Source organism: Podarcis pityusensis (assembly GCF_964106645.2).
Source record: "Podarcis pityusensis genome assembly, chromosome: 16".
In the NCBI taxonomy this organism is placed as follows: Eukaryota; Metazoa; Chordata; class Lepidosauria; order Squamata; family Lacertidae; genus Podarcis; species Podarcis pityusensis.
Genome location: NC_138041.1, coordinates 2800704 through 2821377, shown reverse-complemented (window position 1 = coordinate 2821377; position 20674 = coordinate 2800704). Strand labels below are relative to the sequence as shown.

The window sequence follows — 20674 nt, the reverse complement described above, 5'->3', positions numbered from 1 at the left end:
AATAGGTACCGCTCCGGCGGGAAGGTAAACGGCATTTCTGTGCGCTGCTCTGGTTCGCCAGAAGCGGCTTAGTCATGCTGGCCACATGACCCGGAAAAACTGTCCGCGGACAAACACCGGCTCCCTCGGCCAGTAAAACGAGATGAGCGCCGCAACCCCAGAGTCATCCGCGACTGGACTTAACTGTCAGGGGTCCATTACCTTTACCTTTTAGGGACCTTTAGTCCTCGCAACTGCCTCATAGGGGCAAGTTCTACTGTGACAAGTTGCTGTGCTCACTAGGCCTGGCTTCCTGAGCTGCCTTGTCTCTTTGAATAAAGAGCTTTACCAACACCGTGAGTTATTACTGACCTGCTCTCGGCACTTGTCTAAGCGGCCTTCCGGGTGCTGCTGGGACCACAGCTCCCCCTAGCCCCTGCCCACGGGCCATGTAACTGGTCCGCGCCCCATCCCTCCAGGTGGAAACCTCTTCCCAGACATCACAGCCTTGCTCTAACCTTGCAGACACGCCCGAGCCCAGCTTTGTAAGGCTCCTCGTCCAGCCCGGCCGACTGGTTGACCTCATTGTAGAAGAAGAAGATTTCGTCTTTGCTCTGGTCTTTCTCCGCCAGCAGGGCGGCGCCAACAAACTCCGCACCTGCTGGGGCGGGAGAGAATTGAAATGGTACGACTGGTATTTAGGACCTGTGCTCGGAAAAACACACATGAGAGGAGCCCTTCTCAAGGGATAGACTGGATCTACACATGGAGGCCCCATTATTGCAGTCAACAGCTGATGGGCAGCCATGTATTGCGAGCGATTATTCCTGTTGACCATGTATCTAACCAGATTCCAAAAGTCCTCTGCAAGCTCTCCGTTCATAAGCAAGAGCAATCACTACAGTGGTACCTTGGTTTGCAAACAGTCTGGTTTGCATATGTTTTGGATTACAAACACGTCACACCCGGAAATGCATGTCCCGGTTTGCAAACTTTTTTGGGATTACAACCCTTTTTTTTTTGGATTACGAACAATTTTTTTTTTGGAGGCCCCATTGGCGAAAGCGGGCCTTGGGTTACTGTTATGTACTGAAGTTCTCACCCTGGGCCAGCAGGGGGATACTGTAGATAGTTCAGGTCCACATATGCAAATAAGGGATCGAAAGTGACGTTCAGTGATTGGATAGTTACAGAAAATGGTTACTGTTGCGTTGTAGTGGAGCTCTATATAAGCAGGCTGGCTGAACCCTTCAGTTCAGTTCTGTTCTGGCCTGTGAATAGACAAGAGCTGTTTTAGAATTGCTGTGTCGTCTGATATGTTCACCCACAACTTAACAGTTACAACCTGTTTTGGTTTACAAATGGACCTCCGGAATGGATTATGGTTGTAAACCAAGGTACCACTGTACTTCCCCTAAGAGCCAGTGGGACAGGAAGGAACAGACTAGCAAAAAGGAGGTGTTAGGAAGAGAGACAGAGAGATGGGAAAAGGGTGGTACCATCCATGTTTGTCCTTGGGCCAGGACATATGCCTGCAAACAAATGTGGCTCTCAAAATGGCGGGGGAAGAAGCATTTCAGAGGAGAGCTGCAAAGACATTAGCTTTATGAGCAATCACGGCCGGTGGCTGATGTGGGTGCCTTTCCCCCATTGATGGGCTGAAATAAAAAAATTAAGGTCTTATATATATAAGAAACGTTCATAAATGTACCAAGCAAACATGTACATAAATATATAAACCACATGTCTGAAGCAGCACAGGAAAAGAGCCCAGAAACCATTTTGATTCCCAAACTGACCAAATGTTTTCTCTGCAAGGTTGAAGGCAAATGGAAAAACCTCCCCATTGTCTTTTCCTTCACAAATCCTGCCTGAAGGGTTTGTCTGTGTATGAATAGGGTGAGCCTATGACCTGGCTCAGGAACTAAGTATTTATCATTACAAAAGACTGGCCAGGCTCCCCAGGGTATCCAATCAAGTGACCATTAACAGGTAACCTGCCAGACAGGAGGTAAACAACACACTCAGATTTCTGTTGCAGACCGCCCTTTCTGTGATGTAGGTATGATGTTTCTGGTGGAGGGGGTGGTCTTGAGCTCCAGTGCGGGCAATTTAAAATGTCTATATGTCAGGGAACTGCCATCGGAAGGAAGGGAGGTGAAAGGGCTCACACAGGTTGGGAGAGACTCAGCAGCTGAAGAGGGAACCAGTAGGGGGAGAGGAGGTGAGCGGAGGGAAAGTGAGCTGGAGGGATGGCTCAGAGACACTTCCAGCGAAAACAGTGGGGAGGTTTCAGGACCTCCTGTAGGGACACCCACTCCTCGCCGGAAACTGTCACGCAGAGAGTCCAGAAGACGTGTTTCCGTTAAGGAGCTTTTATGTTGGAAGCGATTCCGAAAGCAACCACTGTCGGAATCTGCCAGCGACTGACGGAGCCATGTTTAAGGGGCTCCGTTACAGACAGAGGTTTGCAAACTTGACCAAACTCTGAGGGACTTGGATTTTACACACAAGCAGCTCATCGTCCCATCACAGCATTCCGACAGACTCCGTGAGCAGCTTGTGCAGGAGAAGGCATCATGAGCAACCCAGCCGGAACCGGAGAAGCAGGAGCTGGAGCGGGTCCAAGCCTGGAAGAAAGGTACCGGGCGTTGGAGGTCCAGCTAGCGCTGCAGACGGCGAGGCTCAAGGAGAGGAGGGCTCAAGATGCAGAGAAGGGGAAAACCACCCCGCTCGCCAGAAAGTTGCCAGGATTGGTACAGAAGTTTGGGGGGGAGCCCAAGGACTATCATGCCTTTAGGACAGAGATGCAATATGCCCTTAATCTGCAGTTTGATGACTTTCCCGACGAGGAATCGCGGGTGGCTTTTGTGATTGGGCATCTCGAAAAGGGGGCGAAAGACTGGGTGAGGCCCCTGATGGCAACGAATAATGACATCCTGAAGGACACGAGGAAGTTTTTTCGTGCCATGGATCTGATGTTTTCCAGCGATATTGAGCAGGGAGTGGTACGCAGACAGTTAAGGGCGTGCAAACAGGGGAGCCGATCTGTTCATGAGTACTGGACTGAGTTTACCATGTTGATCCATAAATTGGGGTGGGATCTATCGGCGGAACCCATTCAAATGCTCTTTGAAGAAGGGCTTTCTTCGGCTGTGAAAGATGAACTTTCCCGGGCGCCCAGGGCGGAGTCTATGGACCAGCTGACCAAATCAGCGCTGACCATAGGAGCGCGCCAAGAGGCGAGAGCCTTGGAGAGGCGGGAAGGGAAGGGGGAACGTTGGAGGGAGCTTCGCATTCCAGAGATTCCAGAGCCACTGTTCCCGCCGGGAGAGCCGATGGAAATTGGAACAGCGCGCGCGCGCGCAGTTTCAAAGCCCAGTGAAGAGCGGAAGAAGGAGGGGAAGGGCGCCAAGAAATGTTATCTCTGCCAACAGCCAGGTCATTTTGCCAGAGTCTACCCCCAAAGAAAGGAATGGCAAGGAATGGCGGGAGCTGTTGGGGAGAGGGAGGAAAAGGTACCGGAGCAAGTAAAAGCCAACGCCTGGCTGCCACCGTCAGGGCACAGCAGCCAGGCCAAAGAGCAGTGAAAGTGCCCACGCCGGAACCTCCTAAACCCGCCCTAGTGATAGAGGTGTTACTAGAGCTGCCTAACGGACACCCACTAAAGATAAAGGCGCTATTGGACTCAGGCAGCTCCTGCAATTTCATGAGTAAGGAGTTTGCTGCTGAGCACCAGATACAGACTATGCCTTTAAGTAACCCTTTGCAGGTGACCACGATCGATGGAAGGGAGCTGCTGGGAGGAGAAGTCAGCCAGCAGACCGTCCCAATGATAATGAGGGTAGCAAGACACACTGAGCTAATAGCGTTTAATGTGGCTACCTTGGGAGGAGCTCCCATTATTTTGGGGATGAGCTGGCTAGCGTTACATGATCCGCTAGTGGGCTGGCATCAGAGAGTGGTCTCCTTTGGGTCAGCACATTGTCTAGAACACTGCAAAGAGCGGGAGGCTCAAGGAGGGGCCAGAGCCACTCTAGCAGGGACGGAAGTAACGGAGAAGGGCCGACCTGAGCAACGTCTTCAGCGAGAGGGAGGCAAACAAACTACCCCCACATAGACCCTTTGACTGTCAAATCAATTTACTCCCTGGGGCACAGCTCCCTGTAGGCAAGCTGTACGCCATGTCAGACAGAGAGATGCAGGAGCTAAGGGAGTTCATTGACAAGAACCTGAAGAGAGGGTTCATCAGAGAGTCCAGGGCGGTGGGGGGCAGCCCAGTGTTTTTTGTGGATAAAAAAAACACGGACAAACCCAGGCTTGTAGTGGACTTCAGGGCCTTAAATGCAGTGTCAGAACCAGTGACTTTCCCGATGCCCAGAATTGATGACATTTTGACAAGGGTCAGGAAGGGAAAGATTTTTACTAAACTGGACCTGAGGGGGGCGTACAACCTGATACGAATAAGGAAGGGGGATGAATGGAAAACCACCATGTTCACCCCTTTGGGGGCATTTGAATATTTAGTTATGCCCTTCGGCTTACAAGCAGGCTCCGCGTGCTTTCAATCGTTTATGAACCACGTCCTGGGGCCTTTGCTTTACAAGAATTGTGTGGCATTTTACACACAAGCAGCTCATCGTCCCATCACACTATATAAGGGCTGGCACACCTTTGTTCTGGGTCCTCCTCCTTCTCCTGCATGTGAGGGGAGCACCATGTTGCAACAGATCAATAAAGATCAGGCTTACGAGCTGCTTTGCTTCTCAATATTTTCTGGTTGGCCTCTGTTCTTTTCTCCGACCGATGGAGAACCTGCAAAGGACTCTATAAGGGCTCTTGTGTTCCCCATAAGGGAATAAGGGCAGATTTTTGTTTATTACAGGGTGATTGATGGGTGCCATTTTGTGGCCATGCCCATTTCCTGCCCTCTTAAACAGGGCAGCCATTTTGTGCTACGTCGAGACTCCACGGCAACCATTTTGTGTTTTGCACTTGCAGCACTTCCTCAGAATTACAAAAGGCCAGGGACCCCAATGGTGTTTTCCTTATCCACTCCCAGCCTTTGTTACTTGCAGACGATGTTCTATTTATTTTAATGTATTTATTTCACAGGTTTTCCATACTGCCCAATGACCCAAAACCTCCGAGCCGTTTATCTAAAATATTCCTAAAAATGCCAGTGAAAGCAAATGTTCAAAAACAAGCCATTTGACGCACATAGCTTCTCCCATGCAGAAGAGTCGTGAGAACTATAGTTTGCCCCTCACAGAGCTATGCTTCCCAGCACCCTTAACATATTACAATTCCCAGAATTCTTTGGGGGAAGTCACATGCCTTAAATGCATGGTCTGTAAGCTGCCCCTGGTTGATCCAAAACCAACCAAAATATAAATAAAAACCAGGAGTTTTAAGACATATACAAAGGGATGGGAGAGGGAGAGAGAGTTTCTTACGGGGCAGCCAGCTGTTTTCTGTCTTCAGCCCCTTCTTCTTCCCATAGCTTCTCTGGATGCTGCTTTTCCCCCCAGACAATGCAGAGTAAAGGGTGTCTTCTGAAATTGGAACATGCCGGGGAAGAAAAAAATGTGAGTCGCCCATTGCAAACTTCGAAATTATGAGAGCCGAAACATAGACTTGCCTTCTTCCTGACTCCTGATGCTTGTGATCACACTAACAAACTTACATATTTCTTCCACCATGTGGACTAGAATTTTACATCAGTGCAACTGACTCCATGAAGAATTAGTGGGACAGACAAGAGCCCTTTGTACAGTGCCGGATTCACGTATAAGCTAAACAAGCTATAGCTTAGGGCCCCACTCTCTTGGGAGCCAGTGTGGTGTAGTGGTTAAGAGCAATAGTCTCGTAATCTGGTGAACTGGGTTCGCGTCTCCGCTCCTCCACATGCAGCTGCTGGGTGACCTTGGGCCAGTCACACTTCTCTGAAGTCTCTCAGCCTCACTCACCTCACAGAGTGTTTGTTGTGGGGGAGGAAGGGAAAGGAGAATGTGAGCCACTTTGAGACTCCTTAGGGTAGTGATAAAAAGGGATATCAAATCCAAATTCTTCTTCTTCACTTCGTGGGGGCCCCCAAAAAATTTAAAGGGAAAAAAATACCTGGATGTACATTTGCAAAATATAAGATAAAAAGCAAATAAAATAAAACCTACATACAGCAACAGTGTTTTGTGTTGTGTAGGCTCCTAGGATGTAAGTCATGGGCCCCGCCTGCTCCCTAAAATATCACTGGTTTGCTCCTTTCTATATATAGGGTGCCTACATTCTTCATGGAGTGACTGCCTGGCAACATGTGCAAATGGATTTCGATACCTATGAGATCCATCAATTACCATATACAGTGGTACCTCTGGATGCGAACGGGATCCATTCCGGAGCCCCATTCGCATCCAGAAGCAAACACAATCTGCGTCTGCGCGTGCACAGGTCGCGATTCGCCACTTCCGCGCATGCGCGTGATGTCATTTTGACCGTCTGCGCATGCGCGAGCGGCGAAACCCAGAAGTAACATGCTCCGTTACATCTGGGTCGCCGCAGCGCGCAACCCAAAAATACTTATCCCGAAGCTACTTCAACCCGAGGTATGACTGTAGCATATATTCAACACAAAAAACAGTGACAATTTGTTGTGGACAAAGGACAGCTGGACATATAAAGGGCCCCGTTACCTTCGGTAGCTTAGGGCCTCATCAAACCTAAATCGGGCCCTGCCTTTGTGAACCAAGACTGTTATGTACTGAAGTTCTCACCCTGGGCCAGCAGGGGGATACTGTAGATAGTTTTCACTCAGGTCCACATATGCAAATAAGGGATTGAAAGTGACATTCAGTGATTGGATAGTTACAGAAAATGGTTACTGTTGCGTTCTAGTGGAGCTCTATATAAGCAGGCTGGCTGAACCCTTCAGTTCAGTTCTGTTCTAGCCTGTGAACAAACAAGAGCTGTTTGAAGAATCGCTGTGTCGTCTGATACGTTCACCCACAACTTAACAAAGACATTTTGCCGTTTGAACATTCGAAACCCAAAATCTGAGCAGAACAAAACCAGCCAGGAAGATTCCCTCTGCGCCTTTCCTTACTCCGTACCTACAGTGATGACCACAGCGTTCTGGGATGGTGATGCTGGTGAGATGTTTTCCCCTGAGGCGGTGATATTCCGGCCTTGCTTGTCCGTTTGGAAGGTCGTGGTGTTGACCTTGGAGTAAAGAGACAAAAAAGAAAAATGAATGCATTTTGATATATCAACTGAACTCGCGGCCTCTCGATTTTCATGTGACTTCCTGCCACGTTTTTTAAAATTGTTTTTAAAGATAATTTCATTGCTTTATTCTTTTTAAAACTGCTCTGAGGGTAGATTTCCCCACCTCCAATCAAACAACATATACCGTATTTTTTGCTCTATAAGACTCACTTTTGCCCTCCTAAAAAGTAAGGGGAAATGTGTGTGCATCTTATGGAGCGAATGCAGGCTGCGCAGCTATCCCAGAAGCCAGAACAGCAAGAGGGATTGCTGCTTTCACTGCGCAGCGATCCCTCTTGCTGTTCTGGCTTCTGGGACTCAGAATATTTTTTTTCTTGTTTTCCTCCTCCAAAAACTAGGTGCGTCTTGTGGTCTGGTGTGTCGTATAGAGTGAAAAATACGGTAATTTTTATGAAATGAAAATAGGCAAAACACCTGCAGATTCCATCCACCACTCTGATATTTCTCAAGCTCACCAGAAACCAGCACTTGGGAGAAGCTGCGTTGGTTCCACAGACCATCATTTTGTTGTCCAGCTTCTCGATCACTTGGATGAAATTATCGCAGTCGTCCTATGAGGAAAGGTGATGGGGAGGGCAGAGGAAAAACACAAGCGTATTGATTTATTTTAACATTTATGACCCACACTTCCATGGCATCCTTCAAGGTGGCTTCAATAAAACCGATCCATCGATATTTGTAAAACAACAACAAAAAACCCCACAAACCTCAATAAAAGCAGCAATGTATATTTGTTAGAGCAGGGGACAGTTCTACTCTGTTAAAAAGTTATCTCTTGGAGGGAAGTTGTAGGGAAATACCCTTTTCTCCTCAAGCCACCCTCCCCTTGCCATTGATAACCTCATGCTGCTGGAAAACATGAGTTTGCATTTTGCATGCACACTCTTGAAATATTTACATTTAACATTTTCAGTGCAATAAATGCATTTTTTTTAAAAAAACAAAACAGCAAAAACTTTCTTCTAGGAAATAGGGGAGGAGGATACAGAAAACAGAGAAGAAATAGAGGTGTGTGTGTGTATATATATATATATATGGGTGTGTATGTAAAATAACATATTTCTAGCAAGCATGAGTTGATGAACCATGCCCTCCTTGCCACTAGGGGGCGCCAACTATTTAATTTAATGCAGCCTTTCTAGCCCTAAGGGTTGGGTGGGTTATACAGCAAAATGCAAAATGCATCCCAAAACAGGCGCCCAGATTGGCTGTGGAGGTGCTGATCCCAGGAGATTTACACAATGGTCTGCGCCTGCTGGTGGCTTAACATCTGTGAAGGGTCCTCAACAAACATGGAGGCCGGGAGTTCTGCCAGGGTGGCCCCTAAAAGATGCATTGCGCAGACTGAGACCCGAGTCAGCGGTAGCGGTAGCGTAATAGGGCCAGCTAGGATCCTATTGGCTCCTTGCGTCGCCACGTGATCCCTGCTGGCGCTGCAGTACCCCCTCCAGCCACTGGTGGCGCTGCAGCACAAGTGGGGCAGGAAGTTGAGACACGCCCCCCACCATTGTCTCCTTTTACTTAGGAAACATTTTGTAGTTCACTGATCCAGGTCCCCACAACTCCTTACCCACGCTGCTCCGGGCTTGCTTTTACAGTCCTTTTCCGCCTTCTCATCAGCCTTCAGGGGGACCTGGAGCAAGGAGAGAGACCCTGGTGAGGAAACTGGGGGACGCCAACCCTACGCCCCCCGCGAAAACTAGGAGGCTATTTCGCCCCATGCTGGTCCCGGGATGCAGCTCAAGAGAAAGAGGACATCAGGATTGGAACCCAGGAATTTGCCTTCTACTGAGTCAGAAGTTTTGTTAGACTGGTGACTGGGAGCGGCCACCGAGACCACATAACACCCGAAAGACCTACATTGGCTCCCAGTATGTTTCCAAGTGCAATTCAAAGTGTTGGTGCTGACCTTGAAAGCCCTAAACGGCCTCAGTCCAGTATACCTGAAGAAGCGTCTCCATCCCCATCGTTCTGCCCGGACACTGAGATCCAGTGCCGAGGGCCTTCTGGTGGTTCCCTCACTGCGAGAAGTTAGGTTCTAGGGAACCAGGCAGAGGGCCTTCTTGGTGGTGGCGCTCTCCCTGTGGAACTCCCTCCCATCAGATGTCAAGGAAATAAACAACTATCTGATGTTTAGAATACATCTGAAGGCAGCCCTGTTTAGGGAAGTTTTTAATGACTGATGTTTTCATGTATTTTTAATCTTTTGTTGGAAGCCACCCAGAGTGGCTGGGGAAACCCAGGCAGATGGGCGGGGTATAAATAATAAATAAAAATAAATAAATAATTATCTACAATGACTGGGAACATCTCTCCAGGGTTTCGGAAAAGGGAGATTCCCAGCCCTGCCTGGGGAAGCCAGGGATTGAACTTGTGACGTTCTGCAACCAAAGCAAGAACTCTACAGTTGAGCTACCAGTACATCCCTTCCCTGGTTGTTCATTTCAGCACCACAGACACCTCCTAGGGAGAAACGTGCTCCCTAGTAACCCAAGCCTTTCTGAGCCTTGACCTCAGAACATACAGAGCTTTGGTGGATCAGGCCAATGGCCCGTCTCGTCCAGCATCCTGTTCTCACAGTGGCCAGCCAGCTGCCCCAAAGGGAAACCAGGATTCGAACTCAAGAGCAACTCTTCCCTAGCTGCAGTTTTCCAGCAACTGGCATTAGAAACATCACTGCTTCCAGAGCCCAGCGATCAGGCCTAGCAGCCACCAATGCGCCTCTCCTCCATGAATTTGTGTAACCCTCTTTTAAAACCATTCCGATTGCTGGCAATCTGTTCCTCCGGTGGAAGCGAGTTCCACAGATTAACTGCGCCACCTGAAGCTCTGTACCTCTTTCGGAGTGACTTCGGAGTCCGTAAACGTCAAGAGGAACAGCTTCCCCCGGCCTCCGATGAGGACCTGGTTGGAGCCGGGCTCGTGGAACATGGCCGCCGGTCTCTCACGTTCACTGAAATTGAACCTCTGGGCATCTGAAAGGAGAGGGGGTCATATTGGTCATTGTTGGAGATGCGGTGGAGAAATAGGAACAACAATACAGTGGTACCTCAGGTTACATACGCTTCAGGTTACATACGCTTCAGGTTACAGACTCTGCTAACCCAGAAATAGTACCTCGGGTTAAGAACTTTGCTTCAGGATGAGAACAGAAATTGTGCTCTGGCGGCGCAGCGGCAGTGGGAGGCCCCATTAGCTAAAGTGGTGCTTCAAGTTAAGAACAGTTTCAGGTTAAGAACGGACCTCCAGAACGAATTAAGTACTTAACCCAAGGTACCACTGTATAGGGCTGCTTTCAGATGTCTTCTAAAGGTTGTATAATTACAGTGGTACCTCGGGTTAAGAACTTAATTCGTTCTGGAGGTCTGTTCTTAACCTGAAACTGTTCTTAACCGAATTAAGTACTTAACCTGAGGTACCACTGTACATATGTGGTGGAGGTGTGAGTGGTCATAAAGTTATTATTTAGCGACTTTCAGAGATTTATAAGATTTCTGTTTATTTGGTTTCAGAGTTCCTACAGAGCAGGCTTCGGAGATCTTTGCGACTTGCAGGAGAGACTCTCCCACGAACCTCAGCGATCTCCTGGGCGTGCAAGGGATAAAGCCGTCTTTCGAAATGTTAACGTCCTGTCCGCACCAGCACGGCGGTTTGGAGCCTGAATGGATCTGGGACCTGAGGTCTCCTTGGAGGAAGGGGGCAGGCGTGTAGAGGAGCTGTCTGATTACACAGAGGGAAGATTTGCATTTGTTGGTCTGCCACCTCTGTGGCCCCCAGATAGGCTGCCCAGAAGGGATTGTGGCCCTCAGACTGGAAAAAAGATTCTGCTTTCTCTCTTTGGAGGCAGCCCTGTTTAGGGAAGCTTTTAATGTTTGATGTATCATAGTATTTTAATATTCTTTTGGAAGCCGCCCAGAGTGGCTGGGGAAACCCAGGCAGATGGGCGGGGTATAAATAATAAATTATTATTATTATTATTATAACCGGCTTCCACTTAAGCTCGAGTACAATGGAACAAGCTCCATTCTGCTGCCTCATCTGTCCAGAGAACTCCTCTTCCAGGGCGGCGATATTAATGCGGTTAATGCATAATACATGGGCTTAAAAAATAAAATCAGGCAGAGAAAGGGCAGAGGAGAACACTGAACATGGCGGCACAGAAACCAAGAGCGGCGGTGGGCTCTTTACAAAAATATACAATTAAAAATAAACCTGCCCTGTTTTAATTACACCCCATGAGCAGGGCTGGAGAAACAGGGTTGGAAGGCCACCCTTGGCTCTGAACCTGAAATTCCTCATCATGGATTGATCTTATATCTTATCCATCCATCTGTGGCACTCATCCCCCAAATGCGGCCCTCCAGCTGTTTTGGGACTACAACTCCCATCATCCCTGACTACTGGTCCTGTTAGCTAGGGATGATGGGAGTTGTAGTCCCAAAACATCTGGAGGGCCGAGTTTGCCTATGCCTGCCCTAGGGTGTGGTTGTTTGTTTGTGATTGGCTGTGGCAAATTTTATTTTCATATGTGAGTGGGGTGGGTGTTTTGGATCAGGTTAGCCATATTGATTCGTACGCTGTTGGTGGATTCTTGCCGTTGTCTTGTATGTGCAAAATACTACTCCAGGCATCCCCAAACTCGGCCCTCCAGCTGTTTTGGGACTACAATTCCCATCATCCCTGACCACTGGTCCTGTTTGCTAGGGATGATGGGAGTTGTAGTCCCCAAACAGCTGGAGGGTCGAGTTTGGGGATGCCTGATATATGGTGCCCATTGGGGCAGGTTGGGTGGCAGGCAGGGAGCCCAGCAGTAGGTGGCGCCAGAGAGCCAATGGCAGGCAGGAACTCACTAATTCTAGTTTTGCATCTCTCCTCCTCCTTCTGAAAAGTGCAATGCTGGGGAAGATGAGGAGGAGGAGGAGGAAGCCCACTAATGGTTCCTTCCCCCGGACTGGTTGTGAGCCGGCCGGCTGGTAGGGAGCTGCCTGGGAGCAGAGTGAGGCCAGTGGGGCCCTGCCCCATTCACCCTGATGGGCCAACCTCTTCACTGGCAGACCCAGAACATCCCTTCCAAGTCCCTAGCAAACTGCCTTGCTCAACGTTTAAATGAGGGGTTCCCCAAAGTGAGTGGTAGCGCCCCCTGGAGGGTGGTGAAATTACCTAGGGGGTGCCAAGAGGCGGTGGGGGGCCACTGGGGGTGTAAATGACCACCAGACTCCGAAAAGCTGGCATCACCAGAACAGGTTCATTGAATTAATTTATCTGAACAGTTTTGGTTACATTTGCAATTAACCGTTAATGTTTTGAATGTGATCGTGTTTTTATTGTGCAAACTGCTATTCTGAATAATGCTTTTTTATAGGGGAAAGGGACATTAGGGGTGGGTTGGCGCTGTGGGTTAAACCACAGAGCCTAGGGCTTGCCGATCAGAAGGTCGGCGGTTTGAATCCCCGCAATGACGGGGTGAGCTCCCGTTGCTCGGTCCCTGCTCCTGCCAACCTAGCAGTTCGAAAGCACATCAAAGTGCAAGTAGATAAATAGGTACCACTCCGGCAGGAAGGTAAACGGTGTTTCCGTGCACTGCTCTGGTTCGCCAGAAGCGGCTTAGTCATGCTGGCCACATGACCTGGAAGCTGTACGCCGGCTCCCTCGGCCAATAAAGTGAGATGAGCGCTCCAACCCCAGAGTCGGCCATGACTGGACCTAATGGTCAGGGGTCCCTTTACCTTTTTACCTTATGGAGCAAAGGTTAGGGGACCACTGATTCTTGCAATGCCGTGGTTTGGACTAGATCCTTCTGGATCCTTTCCAGGTCTGCGATTCTGCAATCCTATGCTTCAAACTTCCCTAGCTCCTTTGCCCTGTGCTAACATTGCAGAGACTCTTGAGAGTCCCACGGACTACAAGAAGAACAAACCTCTCCATTCTGAAGGAAATCAGCCCTGAGTGCTCACTGGAAGGACAGATCCTGAAGCTGAGGCTCCAAGACTTTGGCCACCTCATGAGAAGAGAAGACTCCCTGGAAAAGACCCTGATGTTGGGAAAGATGGAGGGTACAAGGAGAAGGGGATGACAGAGGACGAGATGGTTGGACAGTGTTCTCGAAGCTACCAGCATGAGTTTGACCAAACTGCGGGAGGCAGTGGAAGACAGGAGGGCCTGGCGTGCTCTGGTCCAGGGGGTCACGAAGAGGCGGACATGACTAAATGACTAGACAACAACATTGCAGTGGGGTTGAGGAGCGGGGAGAGCATTTATGGGGAAATTCCCCTAAGGTCACTCTTGGCTAGAAACTGTCCGTCATCCGCAAATGGGGGCGTTGAACTGGGAAGCCAGAATGGGAATTCAAAGGGCAGGAAACCAGAGCATCCCACCTGGTCCCTGAGAGACTCTCTCTCTCTCTCTCTCTCTCTCTCTCTCTCTCTCGTTGCAGAAATGCTGGTTCAACCCACAGGCTGTCTTCTCTGATGAGGAGCAGCGTGCAGTTTGGGTCTGCGAGGGCGAGCCCTGCGGGTGGCAACTGCGTATCGGAGAACGAATCTGGGGCGTTGTTTTTGTGTTCCCTGCCTCCCCTCCTCTTGGAGCTCGCAGCTCTCTTTTTATCCGCACTGCAGAGAGTGCCAAGTCTAGCCTGACCCAGTCTATAAAATCTCCTCCTCCTCTGTTTCTCTGCAAAAAAAAGCCTCCTGTTTCTGGAAGAGAGCGGCTGTCTTGCTGGCTCCCAGCCAGGCCCTGCAATCCAATCTCAGGTGTGGCACTGCCTCTGGTGCCAAGGGGAAAGTCATGCCCAGGTCTCAGATATGCCTGAAAGCAGCACTATCTGGTCTGGGAAACCTCCGAGTGTGCAGGGATCCCCTGAGGAGGTGCAGAGTGCCTTTCCTACCTTCCACAAAGCGTTGAGAAAAACCCGATGTGCAGAGATTCTCTGAGGATGTGCAGAGTGCATCTTTCTGCAGTAAAGGGGACAAACACCTGCTTGGCCTCCTCAAAGGCCATTTATTCCTACTTACTAGACATTGCTCAGAACCTAGGGGAAAGGACTGGGGTGGGGTCTAGACCCCAGTTGTGCCAGTTCCTAGATGGCTATGGAATTTGGAGCCATGATTTGGCAAAAGGCAGGAAAACTGATGGAGAGGGGCTGCATAGGGGGTTTTAATGGCTGTAGTTAGCCATGAAGACCCCCATGGAGCCTCCAGATGCAGAGGCAGTCTACCTGTAGCAATGCAGCAGGAGAAGGCTGTTGCCATGGTGGCCTACCGGAGGGCTTCACAGGAGCATCTGAATGGCCATTGCGGGGAACTTGTCTAGGCCAGACCCCCTCAGATGGACCCCGCTCCAGAGGGTTCTTCCTGCTAGCCATGGTCGTTCAGAATGGAACCCCCATTTACAAAGGCAGTCTACCCCCTTCATTAGGACACAGGGAGAGCCTCGCCATCCAGCATTAAGGAAGAGAGCTGGTGGTTTCAGACCTCATGCGTGGGCTTCCCTTGGTCTGAAACATCGGGGCTGTCCTTATGTCCATCCCCGTCCCCCCAAAAGACCCCATGTGGTGTAGTCGCTAGAGTGTCAGACTAGGACCTGGGAGAGTCCAGGGTTCAAATCTGCACTCGCCCACTTGGGGGCCAGTCACTGCCTCTCAGCCTATCCTACCTCACAGGGCTGTTGTGGGCATTAAATGAGGAGGAGAACCGTGTGCGTCGCTTTGAGCTCCGTAGAAGAAAAAGGTGGAACATAAACGCAATAGCAAGAAATAAATAAAAGCCAAAGCATTTGTGCATTTGAGGCCTTAGCCCCAGAGTAAAACAAAACAACAACCCAGCCGGAGTGAAAATGTTGGGCAGGCCCAATGTCCAGCCTCCCTGCTTTCGCAGCAGCCAAATGCCCCCAGTTACCTAGAAGTCCAGATAGACTGCCTCTGGACCTGGAGGTTCCACAAGAATCTCAGAAGAGCCCGGTTGCTGGATCAGGCACAGAGGGGCCCATCTAGTCCAGCATCGTGTTCTCACAACAGTCAACCCGGTACCCCAATGAGAAGCCCTCCAGCAGGATCCGAGTGCAAGAACTCCCCTGTCCGTTTGTGGTACTCAGCGACTGGCCTCCAGAGTCCAACCGAGGACGGAGAACATAGCCATGGTGGATAGTAGCGAACGATCGGCTTCTCCTCCATGAATTTGCCTCGCCCCTCTATTAAAGGGTTGCTAAGCTGATTCATGGGATGTGGGTGGCGCTGTGGGTTAAACCACAGAGCCTAGGACTTGCCGATCAGAAGGTCGGCGGTTCGAATCCCCGCAATGGGGTGAGCTCCCGTTGCTTGGTCCCTGCTCCTGCCAACCTAGCAGTTTGAAAGCACACCAGTGCAAATAGATAAATAGGTACCACTCCAGCGGGAAGGTAAACAGCATTTCCTTGCGCTGCTCTGGTTCGCCAGAAGCTGCTTAGTCCTGCTGGCTACATGACCCGGAAGCTGAACGCTGGCTCCCTCGGCCAGTAAAGTGAGATGAGCGCCGCAACCCCAGAGTCATCCGCGACTGGATCTAATGGTCAGGGGTCCCTTTACCTTTACGCTGATTCATTCGCTGCTGAAATGGCCTATTTAGTGGCACGAGGCCCTCAGGAAGCTGGCCTTATGCCCTTGGTCAATCTAGCTCAGTATTGTCCGCACAGATTGGCAGTGCCTCTCCGGGGTTTCAGACGGAGGGTCTCTCCCAGCGATTAAACCCGGGACCGTCTGCAAGTGAAGCAGATCTCTCTAGCCTCTGAGCTGGGCTGCTTCCTTCCTCTAAAAACAACCAAGTTCCTAGTCCTCATGTTTATTTAAAGAGGAACGCAGAGAGCCGCTTTGTGCAAGCCAGGCTCCATCCAGTTCAGTATTCCCTGCACTGACTGACAGCAGCTCTTTGGGTTCTCAGAGGGAGAGGGGCGGAGATTGAAAGTGGGGCCAAGCAGGTGTTCTGCCCCAGAGCTGCTGCTCTGCCCAACATCATCAAGATGGAAATTCCTTGATCTGCAGCTAGAAGATGCATTCGCCTCTCCAAATCACGTATCTGTGAACCACAAGGGTGAGATAAGCCAAGAGGCCTTTTGCCATCCGCCCCAGATGTCTATGGGTCCAGGAAAAATTGTGGGGGTCTTGGATTAGGGATGTAGGAAACCCAGCTCCTACCAGATCAGGCTATTTGTCTGTCTGGAGCAGGCTTGTCGGTTCTGAGTCACAGCATCTTTCCAGGATCTGAGGCCGGGGGGGAAACAAAATCCACTTTCCTCTGCTAATCTGATTTTTATTTTTATTTTTAAATTCCGGGGACGGAACCTGGACTCTTCTGCAAATGCTCTACCCCTGAACTACGGTTTCCCCAGCAAGTTCTGCCGAAATCATTCCGCAGAAGTGGAAGCCGCTCTCACGATGACACAGCCCTCTCCATTCTCTGAAATGAAAGAGACTCCTGCCTCTGAAGTTCAAATGATTTTAACTGCGAATATGGGTGTTTTCACAATTATAAAATGCACAGTACATTAGGAAGGCGTATGCCTCTTGAAAGGCGACGATGGCATTTCATAGACAAACAATTCGGCTTCGGACACACCCTATATTTAAAACCCAATGCTGGGAACTGTAGTTCATGGGTGCAGGGAATTGCAGTTTGGTGGGCAGTCAACTACAGTTCCCAGGATTCCCGACTGGTGGGAAGTCATGTGATTTAAATTTAGGGTGTGGAGGTCGACTTCGTCCCACGCGATGGTGAGGCTTAATCCTAGGATCACTCAGAGAAGCTCACAAATGAGTTTGGTCCCTAATTGTTTGCACCGCAGCATCCCTGATTGCCTATCACCACCGATTTACAGAGTTCAAAGCACTCATCACTACGACACCTTATGATGTTCAGGATCCTTTTGCCACTGAGCTCGTGGCTCAGTATAGGATCAGAGGAAGCTGCCTCACACCCAGACAGAGCTTCACCTAGCTCAGAAGTGCCTACACTGACTGGCAGCAGCTCTCCAGGGTTTCAGGCGGGGGTGGGGGTGGGATCTTTCCAAGCCCTACCTAGAGATGCCAGGACTTGAACCCGGGACCTTCTGCAAGCCAGGCAGATTCCCTACCACCAAGTAATGTGCCTTCCCTGTTGCAGACTAGCAAGGACCACACCTGAAAGCTGGGAAAGTGATTTAAGGAAGGCGTGTGTTCCAAATCTTCCAACCAACCCTAGATATGTTTTTAAAAAACCTGTCATTATCTTATGTAATATTTGAAGCATGTATGGAAGTGAGAGCTGGACCATAAAGAAGGCTGACCCCCGAAGAATGGATGCTTTTGAATTCTGGTGCTGGAGGAGACTCTTGAGAGTCCCATGGACTGCAAGAAGATCAAACCTCTCCATTCTGAAGGAAATCAGCCCTGAGTGCTCACTGGAAGGACAGATCCTGAAGCTGAGGCTCCAAGACTTTGGCCACCTCCTGAGAAGAGAAGACTCCCTGGAAAAGACCCTGATGTTGGGAAAGATGGAGGGCACAAGGAGAAGGGGACGACAGAGGACGAGATGGTTGGACAGTGTTCTCAAAGAGACCAGCGTGAGGGAGGCAGTGGAATACAGGAGTGCCTGGTGTGCTCTGGTCCAGGGGGTCACGAAGAGGCGGACATGACTAAACGACTAAACAACAACAACAACAATATTTGAAGCCTGTTGGGCCTCCCTCTCTGCACTGCTTCGGAAAATCAGGATTCTAGCTGCTCAGATAGACTGCGCCTGCTCAGGAAGCTCTGGTGCAAATAGATAAAGGAAACCCCCCCCCCAATGCTGTCTAGTGACACAGGGACATCGCCTGCCTTTCATCTCTGATCTGGCAGTGGAATTATCTGTCTGGAAGCCACATCTGTCCCTCTCCCCAGACATCTGCATCGCACTGCAAGCAAGATTTGGTTCCAGCAAGAAAGATGTGCACCGCCGGGTCTGGCAAAACAAAACGTCTTGACCCAAAGGAACGGGCAGATGGGAGGGGTGCGCTTCGAATGCACTTTGCTGTGTCAGGCTGTAGCCAGCAAAAGGATAATAATAATAATAATAATAATAATAATAATAATAATAATAACTGCCTTTGCTGCCCCACCCTGTGACCTGACTGCTTTCCTTGGAAGTTGCAAACTGGCTTCATCCAAAACAGACTTTTGTCTGGCAATGGGGCAGGGGATATCGAAGTTCTGACTTGGCTTATTGGCAGGACACATGCCTTGAATGCAGAAGGCATGCAATCCCCAGAGGCATCATCCCCAGGCAGGGCTGGGAAAGACTTCTGGTCTGGAACCCGGGAGAGCAGCTGCCAGTCAGTGTTGGGAATGCTGTGCTCCAGAGACCAATGAGTCTGTCTTGGTAAAAGGCAGCTTCTCATATGTTGTCTCTGGTGCTAGGCGTCCTCAGAGTGGACCCAACGAAACCAATCCTTTCAATGGGTCTACTCTGAGCAGATGGGGCTGCCCATCCTGCCCACAAGTGAAATCTCTCCCTGTCAGACTTGAGATCGAGAGATGAAAACAAGCAGCTTGGTCGGCTCAGAGTGACTGAGCCAGACCCGGTCCTCTCTAAAATGTGCTTAATGATAAACAGGTTTCCGTGGCAACCGCCTCCTCCTCCTCATCCAACATGCCTCTGTGCAAAAGGAATGCATAACATCTTAGGTTATATATCTGTTTTTCTACCGAGTATCTCAAAGCTGGGGTGGGGGACGACACCCACAAATGGACCCTGACCATGAAAGGATTAGCAGACCCCCAATTTTCAGGCTGGTGGGGTGAGCCCCTCCTGACTCCCCAACAAACGCAGAACGACCACCTAGGATGTCCTGAACACAAATCTGCAAATAGTTTCTCATGCAGAAAGCTGAACAGAGGTAATTCTAACCTGTTCTTATTACCAATCTCCTGCAACTACCATGCATTAAATAAAGTTAAAAGCTATCGTATATACACCCCCCTTTTTTTTGGAGGGGAGGGAATGTTTCTGGTTAGATCATCTAAGATGAATGCAAGATTGGCTTTTTTTAAAAAAAAAGAAATTGCAGGCACTATTATAATAAAAAAAATAGTTCTCTCACAAACCTTGCAGATTGAGCTTCAGCCTGGGCACCTTTTGGGAGGAGGCGAGGCAGAGGATGGAGAGCAGGTAAAAACGGAGGCCTCTCATCTCTTTTTTTGGGGGGGGGGTGTCTGTGTGGGGAGGAAGAGAGAATGTCTGCTTCCCAAGGATGGATGTCTGCAGCAAGGAAAACTCCACAGGCGCTGTTTTTCCTCCGGCTTCTGTCAAGAGCTGAGTGCACTTCTCCTCCCAGCTCTCGCTATCCTAATTTATAGCCCCTTCGAAATAAATAAATAACTACATCCCCACCAACCCGGCAGAGGAGAAACAAACGTCAGCATAGCTTCCTCGAGGAGGGTGGGGTGGACCATGACCAACCATCACTGTCTGCCCTGCCCCTTGTTTTAAGTCGCAGGCGAAAGAGAACCGCACAGCAAAGAGATTTGCAAGGTGGCGGAAGGAAAATGGGGAGAAATCCAATTTGGTCGCTCGGGGAATGTCCCTGCGGGAAAATGGCCAGCCCAGAAAGGGGTGGGATGCTTTCAGAGCCGGCTCTGTTGTTGAGTGATGGGCAGAGGTGGCCCTTAGTTCCTGGGTTACGATGGACACATTGTCAGTCAGTCGGTCAGTTTTATTGCACATAGCCAAAGGCTGCCGCAATGTACAATATCCTGGCTATTTTCAATGATGGTTAATTAAAGAATCCCTGCTTTAATGACACAAAGGGGGAAGAGTGAAGGGGTTGTGTTCATGGGATAAATGCTCGTTCATATATCAGTTTATATATCAGTGACGCTGTGGGTTAAACCACAGAGCCTAGGACTTTCCGATCGGAAGGTTGGCGGTTCGAATCCCCGCCACGGGGTGAGCTCCTGTTGCTCGGTCCCTGCTCCTGCCAAGCTAGCAGTTCGAAAGCATGTCAAAGTGCAAGTAGATAAATAGGTACCGCTCCGGCAGGAAGGTAAACGGCGTTTCCGTGCGCTGCTCTGGTTCGCCAGAAGCGGCTTAGTCCTGCTGGCCACATGACACAGAAGCTGTACGCCGGCTCCCTCGGCCAGTAAAGCGAGATGAGTGTCTCAACCCCAGAGTCGGCCACGACTGGACCTCATGGTCAGGGGTCCCTTTACCTTTACCTTTATATATCAGTTACTACCCGGACACTGAGGTCCAGCACCGAGGGCCTTCTGGCGGTTCCCTCACTACGAGAAGCCAAGTTACAGGGAACCAGGCAGAGGGCCTTCTCGGTAGTGGCGCCCTCCCTGTGGAACGCCCTCCCACCAGATGTCAAAGAGAACAACAACTACCAGACTTTTAGAAGACATCTGAAGGCAGCCCTGTTTAGGGAAGCT

At 49.9% G+C, this 20674-nt stretch overlaps 1 protein-coding gene across 2 annotated transcripts in view; it reads right to left on the bottom strand.

Moving 5' to 3' along the window:
- The window catches only part of LOC308465785 (semaphorin-7A-like), a 30640-nt gene extending 10856 nt beyond the window's left edge, over window positions 1-19784 (bottom strand). Inside the window, exons 1-7 of one of the 2 annotated variants that reach the window (XM_080986019.1) lie at window positions 19349-19784; window positions 10096-10235; window positions 8831-8893; window positions 7716-7811; window positions 7086-7194; window positions 5436-5534; window positions 498-640 (exon numbers count right to left, since the gene is read on the bottom strand). In XM_080986019.1, coding sequence (XP_080842145.1) covers window positions 498-640; window positions 5436-5534; window positions 7086-7194; window positions 7716-7811; window positions 8831-8893; window positions 10096-10235; window positions 19349-19433 — 735 coding nt within the window. In that variant the 5' untranslated portion in view covers window positions 19434-19784. The remainder of the gene's footprint in view (window positions 1-497; window positions 641-5435; window positions 5535-7085; window positions 7195-7715; window positions 7812-8830; window positions 8894-10095; window positions 10236-19348) is intronic. The other variant, XM_080986020.1, reaches the window with a different exon arrangement.
- Window positions 19785-20674: the final 890 nt, after the last annotated feature.